Genomic DNA, 12,450 nt, shown 5'->3' on the forward strand with positions numbered 1-12,450 from the left:
CCAGTCGCCGCGTCTAACCTGTGCCTTCCCTTTTTTAATTTTTCCCATCCCCGTGCGCTCACCCAGCCGCCACATCTAACCCGTGCCTTCCCTTTTCTTTTTCACATCCCTGTGCGCAAACGCAGCAGCCGCCGAACTTTGATAAGTGACGCGGTTCACTTATCAGAGCTCTTGTGTCTGCCGTTTTATTTTCACATCCCAGTTCGCACACCTAGCAGCCACCGAACTTTGATAAGTGACGCGGTTCACTTAGAGCTAGGGCCTGCCGTTTTACAGTTTTCCTTTCACAGGTATTTTTTTCTCCCTATTTGCTTTTTTTTCCCTTTAGCTTTTTCTTTTCAGAATAGTTTACACATAGTTACCAATAAAGTACACCCAAGCACCATACTCACAAAAAAAGGTCCCGCTCGTCCCAACAGTGCTATTCAATGGAGGCATATTCTTTCATTGCCTCCGACACTGATAGCAAGGGAGAGGATCCCACATTCCTCTACTCTTCAGATTCTTCATCCTCCTCATCTTCCTCCTCAGGACCTGTAGAACAGCCACGCAGACGTCGCAGGTCAGAAGCAGTGCCCACCATTCATGAAGATGAAGCAGCGCCCACTCCTGAAGATGAACCAGCGCGCCCCTCTTCGGACCCCGTATGGACCTGGCCCCCCCCCCCCGAAAATTACGAGCCACTGATTCCTGATTTTGTGGCAGAATCAGGAATCAAGTTTGACACCACCGGCCTCACATAGACTTTTTCAAAGTCTTTTTCTCTGAGGATTTTATTAACCTCATTGTGGAGCAAACTAATTAGTATGCTTAGAAATTTTTGGAGCAAAACCCCGATTCATCATTTTCTTACTGGTCTCCTGTAGACGCAGTTGAAATCATGCAGTTTTGGGGCCTGGTCCTTCATATGGGGATCCTGAAGAAGCCAGAAATTCGGCAATATTGGAGTGTTGATATTTTATACAACACTCCAGTGTTCCGAATGGTCATGGCCTGGACGCGTTTTGAGGCCATCCATAAATTTCTGCATTATTCCGATAATGCACAGTGTCTCGCACGAGATGACCCCAACTTTGACCGTCTGTTCAAAGTTTGGCCGGTCATCGAACACTTCAGCAAAAAGTTTGCTGAAGTGTATGTGCCCCAAAGGGAGATTTGAATGGATGAGTCCTTGGTTAATTTTAAGAGGCGGCTCAGATTCCGTCAATACCTGCTCAACAAGAGGGCCAGGTACGGAATCAAACTCTACCAGCTGTGTGAGAGTACCTCAGGGTACACCTACAGCTTTAGAGTCTACGAAGGGAAGGGCACCAGGATTGAACCCCCTGAGTGTCCCCCTGTCCTGGGAGTGAGTGGGAAAATTGTGTGGGATTTGGTGCATCCACTGCTGGATAAAGGTTATCACCTCTACACCGATAACTTTTATTCCAGCATCCCACTCTACAAATCCCTCTCTGTGCGATGTACCGCAGTCTGCGGTACTGTCCGCAAAAATCAGAGAGGCCTCCCGAAGACGCTATTTGGGCAGATGCTCAGAAAAGGTGAGAGCAGAGCCCAATGTAGCGACCACCTACTGGTGGTCAAGTACAAGGACAAAAGGGATGTCCTTCTCTTGACCACCATACACTGTGATGGCAGCGCCCTCTGCACTGTACGAGGTACCTCTACACAGGTCAGCAAACTGGACTGTGTACTGGGGTACAACAAAAACATGGGGGGCGTTGATCTCTCTGATCAACTCCTCCAACCGTACAGTGCATTGAGAAAGGCCAAGATGTGGTACAAAAAGCTGTCCGTGCACATCATACAAATGGCAATGCTCAACGCTTTCTTGTTGTCACGATGTGCACGCCACACCGATACGTCGTACCTTCAGTTCCAGGAGGTAGTGGTTAAGGCCCTGATATTTGGCATGAGGGAAGGAGCGGGCCCCAGTACTTCCGGAACGGACGGTGATTGTATCGTACCAGCTCAGCCTTTTTCGGGGGTGGTTCCGCCAACTGGAAGTAAAGGTAAGCCGCAAAAATGGTGCCGAGTGTGCTACAAAAGAGGAATACGCAAGGACACATCTATCAATGCGACACCTGCCCTGACAAACCTGGACTGTGTATGAAGGATTGCTTCAAATTGTACCACACCTCCATGCACTACTAATTTACTTTACAGGAACCAGTAGACTAGTTCCAAAGAGGGGGCACATCTAGGTAAGTTCCTTGGGGGTCTACGTTCCAAAATGATGTTACTTGTGTTTTTTTTTTTTTACTGTTTAGGCACATCAAGGGCTCTGCAAACGGAACATGATGCCCATAGACCATTCCATCAAAGTCTGCATTCCAAAACGTCACTACTACCCTTCCGCGCTCCGAAGTGTGCCCAAACCGTAGCTTTCTCCCACATATGGGGTATCAGCGTACTCAGGACAAATTGGACAACAACTTTGGGGGTCCAATGTCTCCTGTGACCCATGGGAAAATAAAAAATTGGGGACTAAAAGATCATGTTTATGGGAAAAAAATAGGATTTTTTTATTTTCACGCCCGGGCGTTATAAACGTTAGTGAAGCACTTGGGGGTTCAAAATTCTCACCACACACCTAGATAAGTTCCATAGGGGGTCTAGTTTCCAAAATGAGGTCACTTGTGGGGGGTTTCTACTGTTTAGGCACATCAGGGGCTCAATGAACAGAACATGATGCCCGCAGACCATTCCATCAAAGTCTGCATTCCAAAACATCACTACTTCCCTTCCGAGCCCCGAAGTGTGCCCAAACAGCTTTCTACCACATATGGGGGTTCAAAATTCTCACCACACACCTAAATAAGTTCCTTAGGGGGTCTAGTTTCCAAAATGGGGTCACTTGTGGGGGGTTTCCATGGTTTAGGCACATCAGGGGCTCGCCAAACGCGACATGCGTCCAATCTCAATTACAGCCAATTTTAGCTTGAAAATGTCAAACGGCGCTCCTTTCCTTCTGAGCCCTGCCGTGCGCCCAAGCAGTGGTTCCCCCCCATGTGGGGTATCAGCGCACTCAGAACAAATTGGACAACAACTTTTGGGGTCCATTTTCTCTTTTTACCCTTGGGAAAATATAAAAAATTATTGCTGAAATATAATTTTTGTGACTAAAAAGTAAAATGTTCATTTTTTCCTTCCACGTTCCTTCTGCTCCTGTGAAACGCCTGAAGGGTTAATAAACTTCTTGAATGTGGTTTTGAGTACCTTGAGGGGTGCATTTTTCAGAATGGTGTAACTTTTGGGTATTTTCTGCCATATAGACCCCTCAAAATGACTTCAAATGTGAGGTGGTCCCTAAAAAAAAGGTTTTGTAAATTTTGTTGTAAAAATGAGAAATCGCTGGTCAAATTTTAACCATTATAACTTCCTAGCAAAAAAAAATGTTTCCCAAATTGTGCTGATGTAAAGTAGACATGTGGGAAATGTTATTTATTAACTATTTTGTGTCACATAACTCTCTGGTTTAACAGAATAAAAATTAAAAATTTGAAAATTGTGAAATTTTCTAAATTTGCCAAATTTCCGTTTTTTTACACAAATAAATGCAAGTTATATCGAAGAAATTTTACCACTAACATGAAGTACAATATGTCACAAGAAGACAGTCTCAAAATCGCTAGGATCTGTTGAAGCATTTCGGAGTTATTACCTCATAAAGGGACAGTGGTCAGAATTGTAAAATTGGCCCGGTCATTAACGTGCAAACCACCCTTGGGGATAATAATGAAATGTTAAAATAACTATATTAAGCCAACAGATCAATCTCCTTGAGAATCAAATCATATATAAATACCCACCTGACAATTGTCATATATACGAAATATAAACATGCATGAATCAATGTATGAAGTCATGGATCACCAGAGTGGATAGTCCATCAGAGGCTCAAACACACATGCAAACACTAATAATGTGTTTGTAATAAAATACCAAGGCAGAAATAAGCCAAATAAGGATCATATGTGTGAACAAGCTCCCATGGTGAGCGGACAGTCACCAAGTTTCTCAACAGAGACCGCACAAATATCTAAATAAACTTACTAAGTCAGCATGCCCTAGCTCTGCCCTGATATAATAGTGAAATGTTCAAATGACTGTAGTAAGCCAATGGATCAATCTCACTTAGAACCAAATCATATATAAATACCCACCTGACAATCGTCATATATACAAAATTTGAACATGCATGAATCAATGTATGAAGTCATAGATCACCAGAGAGGAGACAGTGCATCAGACACAAACACACATGCAAACAGTCGAATGTGTTTGAACAAAATGCGAAGGCAAAAAATAAGCCAAATAGGGATCACATGTGTGAACAAGCCCCCATGGTGAACTGACAGTCACCAAGTTTATCAACAAAGACCGCACAAATGCCTAAACATACTTACTAAGTCAGCATGCCCTAGCTCTGCCCAACGCGTGTCGCTGCCTCAAAGCAGCTTCATCAGGGGAAGTCTTTCGAAAATTGTGATGAGAAGATATGCGTCCTTGATATCGATTGACGCCAGGTATTCCCCTTTTTCCAAAAAAGCGATGACAGAGCGTTGGGGTTCCATCCTGAAGTGGCGCACTGAGAGGAATTTGTTCAACAACTTCAGGTCCAAAATGGGACGCATGGTTCCATCTTTTTTGGGGAATACGAACAGGTTCGAGTAGAACCCCTTGAACCTTTCTGTGGGAGGAACCGGAACGATAACTGTGCTGTTGCGGAGGGCTTGTAAGGCCTGGTAAAAGGGAACTGCGTGCGCCTTGGACCTTGGTAGAAGAGACTGGAAGAAGCGCGTCGGAGGGGGGGAAAATGAAGTCGATCCTGTATCCGAAAGACACGAGATCTCTTACCCACTGGTCGTGAACGACCGATAACCATACTTGGCGAAACAAAAGTAGACGGTCGCCTACCCTGCCTGTGTCTACCAGACACAGCCAGAAGTCATTGAGAAGAGAATTTTCGGGAAAGGGCACTTTTGGGCCTGGATCGGGGAGATCTGTTTCTCCAGGAATTAGAAGGTCTGAAGGAAAGTTTCGACCCCCTGCCTCTGCGTGGGGGGCGAGAAGAGCTAGTGGGAGCGGTTGCGGAAGACCAGCCTGTGGTGCCGCGAAAGGGTCGGAAGCGAACCTGGGATTGGTTCCGAAAGGGGCGAGTGGGCCTACGCTGAGGAAGGAATTTGCTTTTTCCGCCGGTAGCGTCTGAGATAATCTGATCAAGTTTATCTCCGAACCGGCGCCCGTGCTGGAACGGCAGTGAAGTCAAGGATTTCTTTAAAGCGGAGTCTGCTCGCCATTCTCAGAGCCACAATGCCCTCCTGATAGAAACAGCGTTTGCGGCCGCAAATGCAGCACAGTTAGCCGCATCTAGAGAGGCATGAATAACGTAATCCCCTGCTCGGGCAATTTGATAGGTGAGATTGAGTACATCGGGCGGCAAGCTATTGTCTCTACTGGATTTCACTATGCCCTCGGCCCAGGCCACCATGGCTCTAGCTACCCAAGTGGTGGCAAATGATGGGAATACAGTTGCTCCGGCGACCTCAATACTGACCTGGCCAAGTTGTCAATCTGACGATCAGTGGGATTCTTAATGGAAGACCCACCCACCAGAGATAAAAGGGGTTTTGAAGCGAGTCTTGATATAGGTGGATCTACTGTAGGGGACTCAGTCCAGTCCTTTCTTAGATCAGATAAAAAGGGGTACCGAGCTTCTAGCGGCTTTAGGCCCGATAAACACTTATCTGGGCGGCTTCTATGTCTTGTAATAATGTCTGTAAACTCAGGGTGGTTGGTGAAAACCCTGTGAAACCTTTTTGTACGCTTATAGGACACTGGGTGGTCCTGATTAGTACCAGGCGCATTGTCTATTTTTAGAGAGTGTGATTGACCGCCTCGATGAGGGAATCAATAGACTCCTGGAAGTCAAGGGATTCCGGGTCTGGGGCCACATCGGATTCGTATTCTGAGTCCTGCTCACCGTACTGAACTAGCGGATGAGGACACATCGGAGTTCTGTGGGGATGCGGCACGGGTACGCTTCCTGGAGGAATGTGTACTCCCCATCGCCGTCCAGCCCCTGTCTGAAGAAGACTGTTGTGCAGCTGGGAGACCCTCCATTGGGGGTAAGGCGATGCCCTGGCTTGAGGATGAATCACGAAAGGATTCTAGGGCCCGTGCGCGGGAAGCCATGGACTGTGTCAGAGAAGAAGCCCACTCAGGGGGGCTGGCACCGCTGTGTTCTACAGTAACAGGGGGCTCCCGAGAGCCTGAATCTTCACAGTCTGTACAGAGGGGTTTTGGATGCTTCCGCGGTAGGTAAGCATTGCATGAGGTACATGAGGCGTAGATCACCATGTGCATTTTATCTGCCTTTTTATTAGCCTGTGACAGACATTTTGCAGACGTTTTTAGGGAGCTGCAGATGCTGCTGATAGCTGTAGGGATGTGCCTGGGTTAGCAGAGTGAGCCTGCGGCGAAGGGGTTAACTATGTATGTGCCGTGGAATGGGTAAAGCAGTGTGCGCTAGCTTACCCAGATCCTGCGTCCGTGCCCCCAGTTGCCACCAGAAAAGGTAGTCCTGCCGCAGAGTAGACTCCTGGAGCCAGGCTTCCGTTGTCTAGGAAGTAGTCCCCGAGAAATAAGTCGGCGCTTCCCATTTGCAATGGGAAGCGCCAGAAAGAGTAGGCGGCGCTATGGGAGGGACACAGCTGCAATATGAAGCGTCCTGGGAAGAAAGCCGGCTGGCAAGCGCCAGTGGAGAGGGGCGGAGTCGGCCAGGTGGGTGGGATTTTGGCCTACCACAGCCAGAAGTCGGGCCTAAATTAGCGGCCGCGGTCAGAGCAGATGGCCGGTCAGCGCTGGGGGGAGCCGAGGCCAGCGCTGGGGGGAGCCGAGGCCAGCGTTGGGGGGAGCCGAGGCCAGGGCTGTGGTCGCGGCAGAGGGGACAGCTCCAGCGAGGACCGGGGGGTTCACACGGCGGTGATGCCCTGCAATGACAAGCAGGGACCGTTCAAAGGAGAGAAGACACTTTGTATCAGGAATATTAATCCCTTCTGGGCTCCGGACCTCCGCACAGGACACCTGGAGGGGGGAGGGAACGAGCCTTCCTCCCCCCGCCGACAGAGTGCATTTGTCTGCAATCTCCAGCCTCCAGGTACTCACAGTTTCTGTCTTCCACAATCCACCATCCCTTTGATAGGGAGGTGGAGAGGGTCCATTTGCCTCCTGGCATCAGCCGCTTTCTGACAGTGGTGGTGCAGGGGCACATAGCTGCTGCAGGGAGCCTCCGCTGCAGGAAACAGCTTTCAGGTGAAAGCCTAGCTCCGGAAGGTGGTACGTGATGGCGACATCTCATGTTCCCGTCCGTTGTTGGTGTGGGGAGAGCGGACCCATTAAAGGATCCATCGCCCCTATCAGAGCCCAGGCAGATGTAGAAGTTGCAGGAGGTACAGGGAGGCGACACTCCGCGTTCCCGCCTGTTGATGTTTTAGGGAGATCGGGATCTTGAAAGGCCCTGTCTCCCGTCCAATCCGTGAAAAAAAAGGAAAAAAAATTGAAAATTAAAACACAGTCTGGGTCTGAAATCAGACCCTAGTCCCTCCTAAAGACACTAAGCACGAACTGGTTCATGAGAGAGCCAGCAGAGGGTGTATACTGCGGAGGAGGAGTTAACTTTTTTGTGTATTTGCTTAGTGTCCTAGTGGCAGCAGCATAACACCCATGGTCCTGTGTCCCCCAATGAGGCGAAGGAGAAATTTAAATGGTGCTCCCTCCCTTCTGAGCTCTGCCGTGCACCCAAACAGTGGTTTACCTCCACATATGGGGCATCAGGGTACTCAGGACAAACAAAATGCATAAGGATGGAGACAAGTTCTCTCCCGGGTGAACAGGGCCCAGAAAATCAATCTGTCTGCATGCCACGGCAGACTGATAGAGTGTAAAGCCGCAAGACACTACTAAGCTTATAAGTGCAATCAAGTGACCAACAGTCACTACTAGTAGGCACTGCAGGGTATGCTTACCGCAAATAAGGTGGGCACACAAGGACACCGGGCTGGAACCAGGATGGAAGGACCCCCAACGCGCGTTTCGCTGGGATAATTAGCTGCTTTCTCAAGGGGATGCACCCAAACAGTAGTTTACCCCCACATTTGGGGTCTCGGCGTACTTAGGACAAATTGCACAACATCTTTGGTGGTCTAATTTCTTCTATTACCCTTGTGAAAATACAAATTTGGGGGCAAAAAGATCATTTTTGTGGAAAAAATACGATTTTTTCTTTTCACGGATCTACGTTATAAACTTCTGTGAAGCACTTGGGGGTTCAAAGTGCTCACCACACATCTAGATAAGTTCCTTAAGGGGTCTAGTTTCCAAAATGGTGTCACCTGTGGGGGGTTTCCACTGTTTAGGCACATCAGGGGATCTCCAAACGCGACATTGTGTCCGATCTCAATTCCAGCCAATTCTGCATTGAAAAAGTCAAACGGTACTCCTTCTCCTCCAAGCTCTGTTGTGCGCCCAAACAGTGGTTGACCCCCACATATGGGGTATTGGCGTATTCAGGAGAAATTGCACAACAAATTTTGAGTTCATTTTCTCTTTTTACGCTTGAGAAAATAAAAAAAATTGGTTCTGAAGTAAAATGTTCGTTAATGTTAATTTTTTCCTTCAACATTGATTCAGTTCCTGTGAAGCACGTAAAGGGCTAATAAACTTCTTGAATGTGGTTTTGAGCACCTTGAGGGGTGTAGTTTTTAGAATGGTGTCACTTTTGGGTATTTTCTGTCTTGTACATTTCTCAAAGTGACTTTAAATGTGAGATGATTCCTAAAAAAATGGTTTTGTAAATTTTATTGTAAAAATTAGAAATTGCTGGTCAACTTTTAACCCTTATAACTTGCTAACAAAAAAAAAATGTTTTTTACAAAATTGTGCTGATGTAAAGTAGACATGTGGGAAATGTTATTTATTAACTATTTTGTGTGACATATCTCTCTGATTTAAGGGCATAAAAATTCAAAGTTTGAAAATTGCAAAATTTTAAGAATGTTCACCATATTTCCGTTTTTTTCATAAATAAACACAAGTAATATAGAAGAAATTTTACCACTAACATGAAGTACAATATGTCATCAAGAAACAATATCAGAATCAGGGGGATACGTTAAAGCGTTCCAGAGTTATAACCTTATAAAGTGACAGTGGTCAGAATTGTAAAAATTGGCCTGGTCATGAAGCTGCAAATTGGCTCCATCACTATGGGGTTAAACAAACCTGTGCAACTTGATATATTTTTCACATTCCAAGAGTACAATATCTAGTTCATTCAAATTTTTTTTTGACTTGGACACAACTTCTGGACTCGAGGTGTCTTCTGGGGCTATGTTCGTGTTATCTAAAATCAAGTAGAATAATTATACAAAAATCGACACTTACAGATGCAATAGTAAGGGCTGAATGACACTCTAAAGTACGTCCGAGGTCAGAAGCCCCGCTTTGATGCGGGCTCTGAATGAGCCCGCATCAAAGCCAGGACATGTCAGCTGTTTTGAACAGCTGACATGTGCCCGTAATAGGCGCGGGCAGAATCGCGATCTGCCCGCGCCTATTAACTAGTTAAATGCCTCTGTCAAACGCAGACAGCGGCATTTAACTACCGCTTCCGGCCGGCCGGAAATGAGCGCATCGCCGACCCCCGTCACATGATCGGAGGTCGGCGATGGTTCTCCATTGTAACCATAGAGGTCCTGCAATTCTGCTGCATAGCAGCGAACATCAGATCGCTGCTATGTAGCAGAGGCTATCGGGTTGTGCCTGCTTCTAGCCTCCAATGGAGGCTACTGAAGCATGGCAAAAGTTAAAAAAAAAAAAAGTAAAAAAAAAAATGTGTAAAAAATAAAAAAAATATAAAAGTTTAAATCACCCCCCTTTCGCCCCATTCAAAATAAATCAATAATAATAATAAAAAAAAAAAAAAAAAAATCAAATCTACACATATTTGGTATCGCTGCGTTAAGAATCGCCCGATCTATCAATAAAAAAAAACATTAACCTGATTGCTAAATGGTGTTGCGAGAAAAAAATTAGAAACGCCAGAATTAAGTTTTTTGGTCGCCGCGAGATTGCATTAAAATGCAATAACGGGCGATCAAAAGAACGTATCTGCACCGAAATTGTATCATTAAAAACGCCAGCTAGGCACGCAAAAAATAAGCCCTCAACCGACCCTAGATCATGAAAAATGGAAACGCTACAGATATCAGAAAATGGCGCAATTTTTTTTTCTTTTTTTAGCAAAGTTTGGAATTTTTTTTCACCTCTTAGACTAGGTTCCCATTGCGTTAATGGGATAGCGCTAACGGACAGCGTTGCACGGCGAAATTAACGCAGAGCATTGTAAGAAACTCATTGATGGTTACCGGAAGCGGTTGGTCACAGTTATTTTGGCTAAAGGTTGTGCAACCAAGTATTAGGCTGAGGGTGCCAATACTTTTGTCTGGCCCATTTTTGGAGTTTTGTGTGAAATGATCAATGTTTTGCTTTTTGCTTCATTCTCTTTTGTGTTTTTTCATTTAAGACAAATTAAATAAAGATAATAATACCAAAGAATTTGTGATTGCAATCATTTTCAGGAAGAAACTGAGTATTATCTGACAGAATTGCAGGGGTGTCAATACTTTTGGCCACAACTGTAGATGCAGAATACACTTTCACTGTTCCAAATGTTTTGTCTTAGGAATTGCACATAGAGGTCTGTTTATGGATCTCTATACTTAGGTCTATAAATATAGAAAGTTACGATAAAAAGTAACGGTTTATAGAATTCATTATTAGCATAGAATAATATCTTTACAAGAACAGCTTGTCTATGGGATTTTCAGCACAGGATGCTGTGCAAACTGGTTCATTTAATTAGTCTGCCTTTCTAAACCTTTGTTGCTTTTGCATTGATTGCTTAATGTGGGAAATAATTCCATAAATGTATTCATCTTATCACCACATCTGAGCATCAGGAACATTTATGTGGCCAATATATCTGAAGACGAGGCCATTTATTCCTGTTCAGGTGTAGCATTTAGGTTTTTCTACACTACCTAATGTACAGAGAACATGCATGCCATGTATAACCTACTAAGATTAACCTGCATCCACAAAATAACTTTCTTAAATTTAAGAGCGAGGCATATGGAGGACAAAACTTTTTAATTAAAGGGGTATTCCCATCTCCAAGACCCTAATCCTAATATGTAATAGGTGTAATGATAATAATAGCAAATACCTTCAATTCTAGTATACTATATATAGTATAGTTTTTCTGATTTGCCATGTCTCTTTCCTCGTGTGCAGGCATTGCAGGACCTTAGGTAGCCATGGTTATGACCACTAGCAACTAGCTGTCACTTCATCAGTGGTCGTAACCATGGATACCTAAGATCCTGCAATGCCTGCACATGAGGAAAAAGACATAGCAAAATAAAAAAAAAATGTACACTACATTTCACATCGGAGGTATTTTATTATTATTACACCTACTTCATATTGGGGACTGGGTCTTGGAGATGGGACTACCCCTTTAAGTTATGCTTATAAATCAACAAACTAAAGTTGCACTCTGTGCAGCTACAGCATGCAAACATGAAATAACTGAAATTGGAATTGTATTGCTGCTCTATAAAACAAGTTAAAGGAATTGTCAAGTCCAAATCGATAAGTATGAAGTCACTCTGTGAGACTGCAGACTTATGAATCTCCCCAGTGTGCACTGTGGGGAGTTGCTGGTTTCTGACCGTGAACTGGAGGGAATGCATGAGTAAAGCTATGTGCACACGTTGCAGACTTTGATGCGGATCCACAGTGTTTTTGAATGCGTGGAATTGCATCAAATCCGCAGTGTAGTGCACAAGCAATGTTAGTCTATGTGAAATTGACATTTGTTGTGCACATGCTGCGGAAAAAACGTGCTGAATCACAGCGGTTTTTTTTTCTGCAGCATGTCAATTCTTTTTGCAGATGTGCGGCGTTTCTGCACCCATTGACATCCATTGTGTCAGGCCAATCCGCAGCAAAACCGCAGGATGAAAAAAGATCTGCGGATTTGATGCAGATGTGCCTGCGAGAAACGCTGCAGATCGGGAGGAGGGAGGTGTGTGGGCAGAGACTGTGTGCGGAGAAGATGTGCATGTGTTTGTGTGTGTCTGTGTGTGCGCACGGCTGTGGGTGTGCGGAGAAGATGTGCGTGTCTGTGTGTGTGTGTGTGTGTGTGCGGGGCTGTATGTATGATGTCAGTGCTCTACAGGTCCTCCGCGATGAACTAACAGGCGGAGGCGATGTATATCCCTCCACTGCTGCCAGGAGAGAGGTCACCCAAGTTAATTCTCACTGGCAGAGCTGTGAGAGAAAAGTAGCATTGCCGTAAAGCGAGCCTGAACTCGACTAACC

The 12,450-nt window shown here is 45.3% G+C and overlaps 1 protein-coding gene across 4 annotated transcripts in view; it reads right to left on the minus strand.

Annotated features, from left to right (window-relative positions):
• The window catches only part of CENPU (centromere protein U), a 190,764-nt gene that overhangs the window by 52,955 nt on the left and 125,359 nt on the right, over nt 1-12,450 (minus strand). For all 4 annotated transcript variants that reach the window (XM_077279588.1, XM_077279587.1, XM_077279585.1 and 1 more), the window contains one exon: nt 9,286-9,406. In XM_077279588.1, coding sequence (XP_077135703.1) covers nt 9,286-9,406 — 121 coding nt within the window. The remainder of the gene's footprint in view (nt 1-9,285; nt 9,407-12,450) is intronic.

This window comes from Ranitomeya variabilis, chromosome 1 (genome assembly GCF_051348905.1).
Source record: "Ranitomeya variabilis isolate aRanVar5 chromosome 1, aRanVar5.hap1, whole genome shotgun sequence".
Classification (NCBI taxonomy): domain Eukaryota; kingdom Metazoa; phylum Chordata; class Amphibia; order Anura; family Dendrobatidae; genus Ranitomeya; species Ranitomeya variabilis.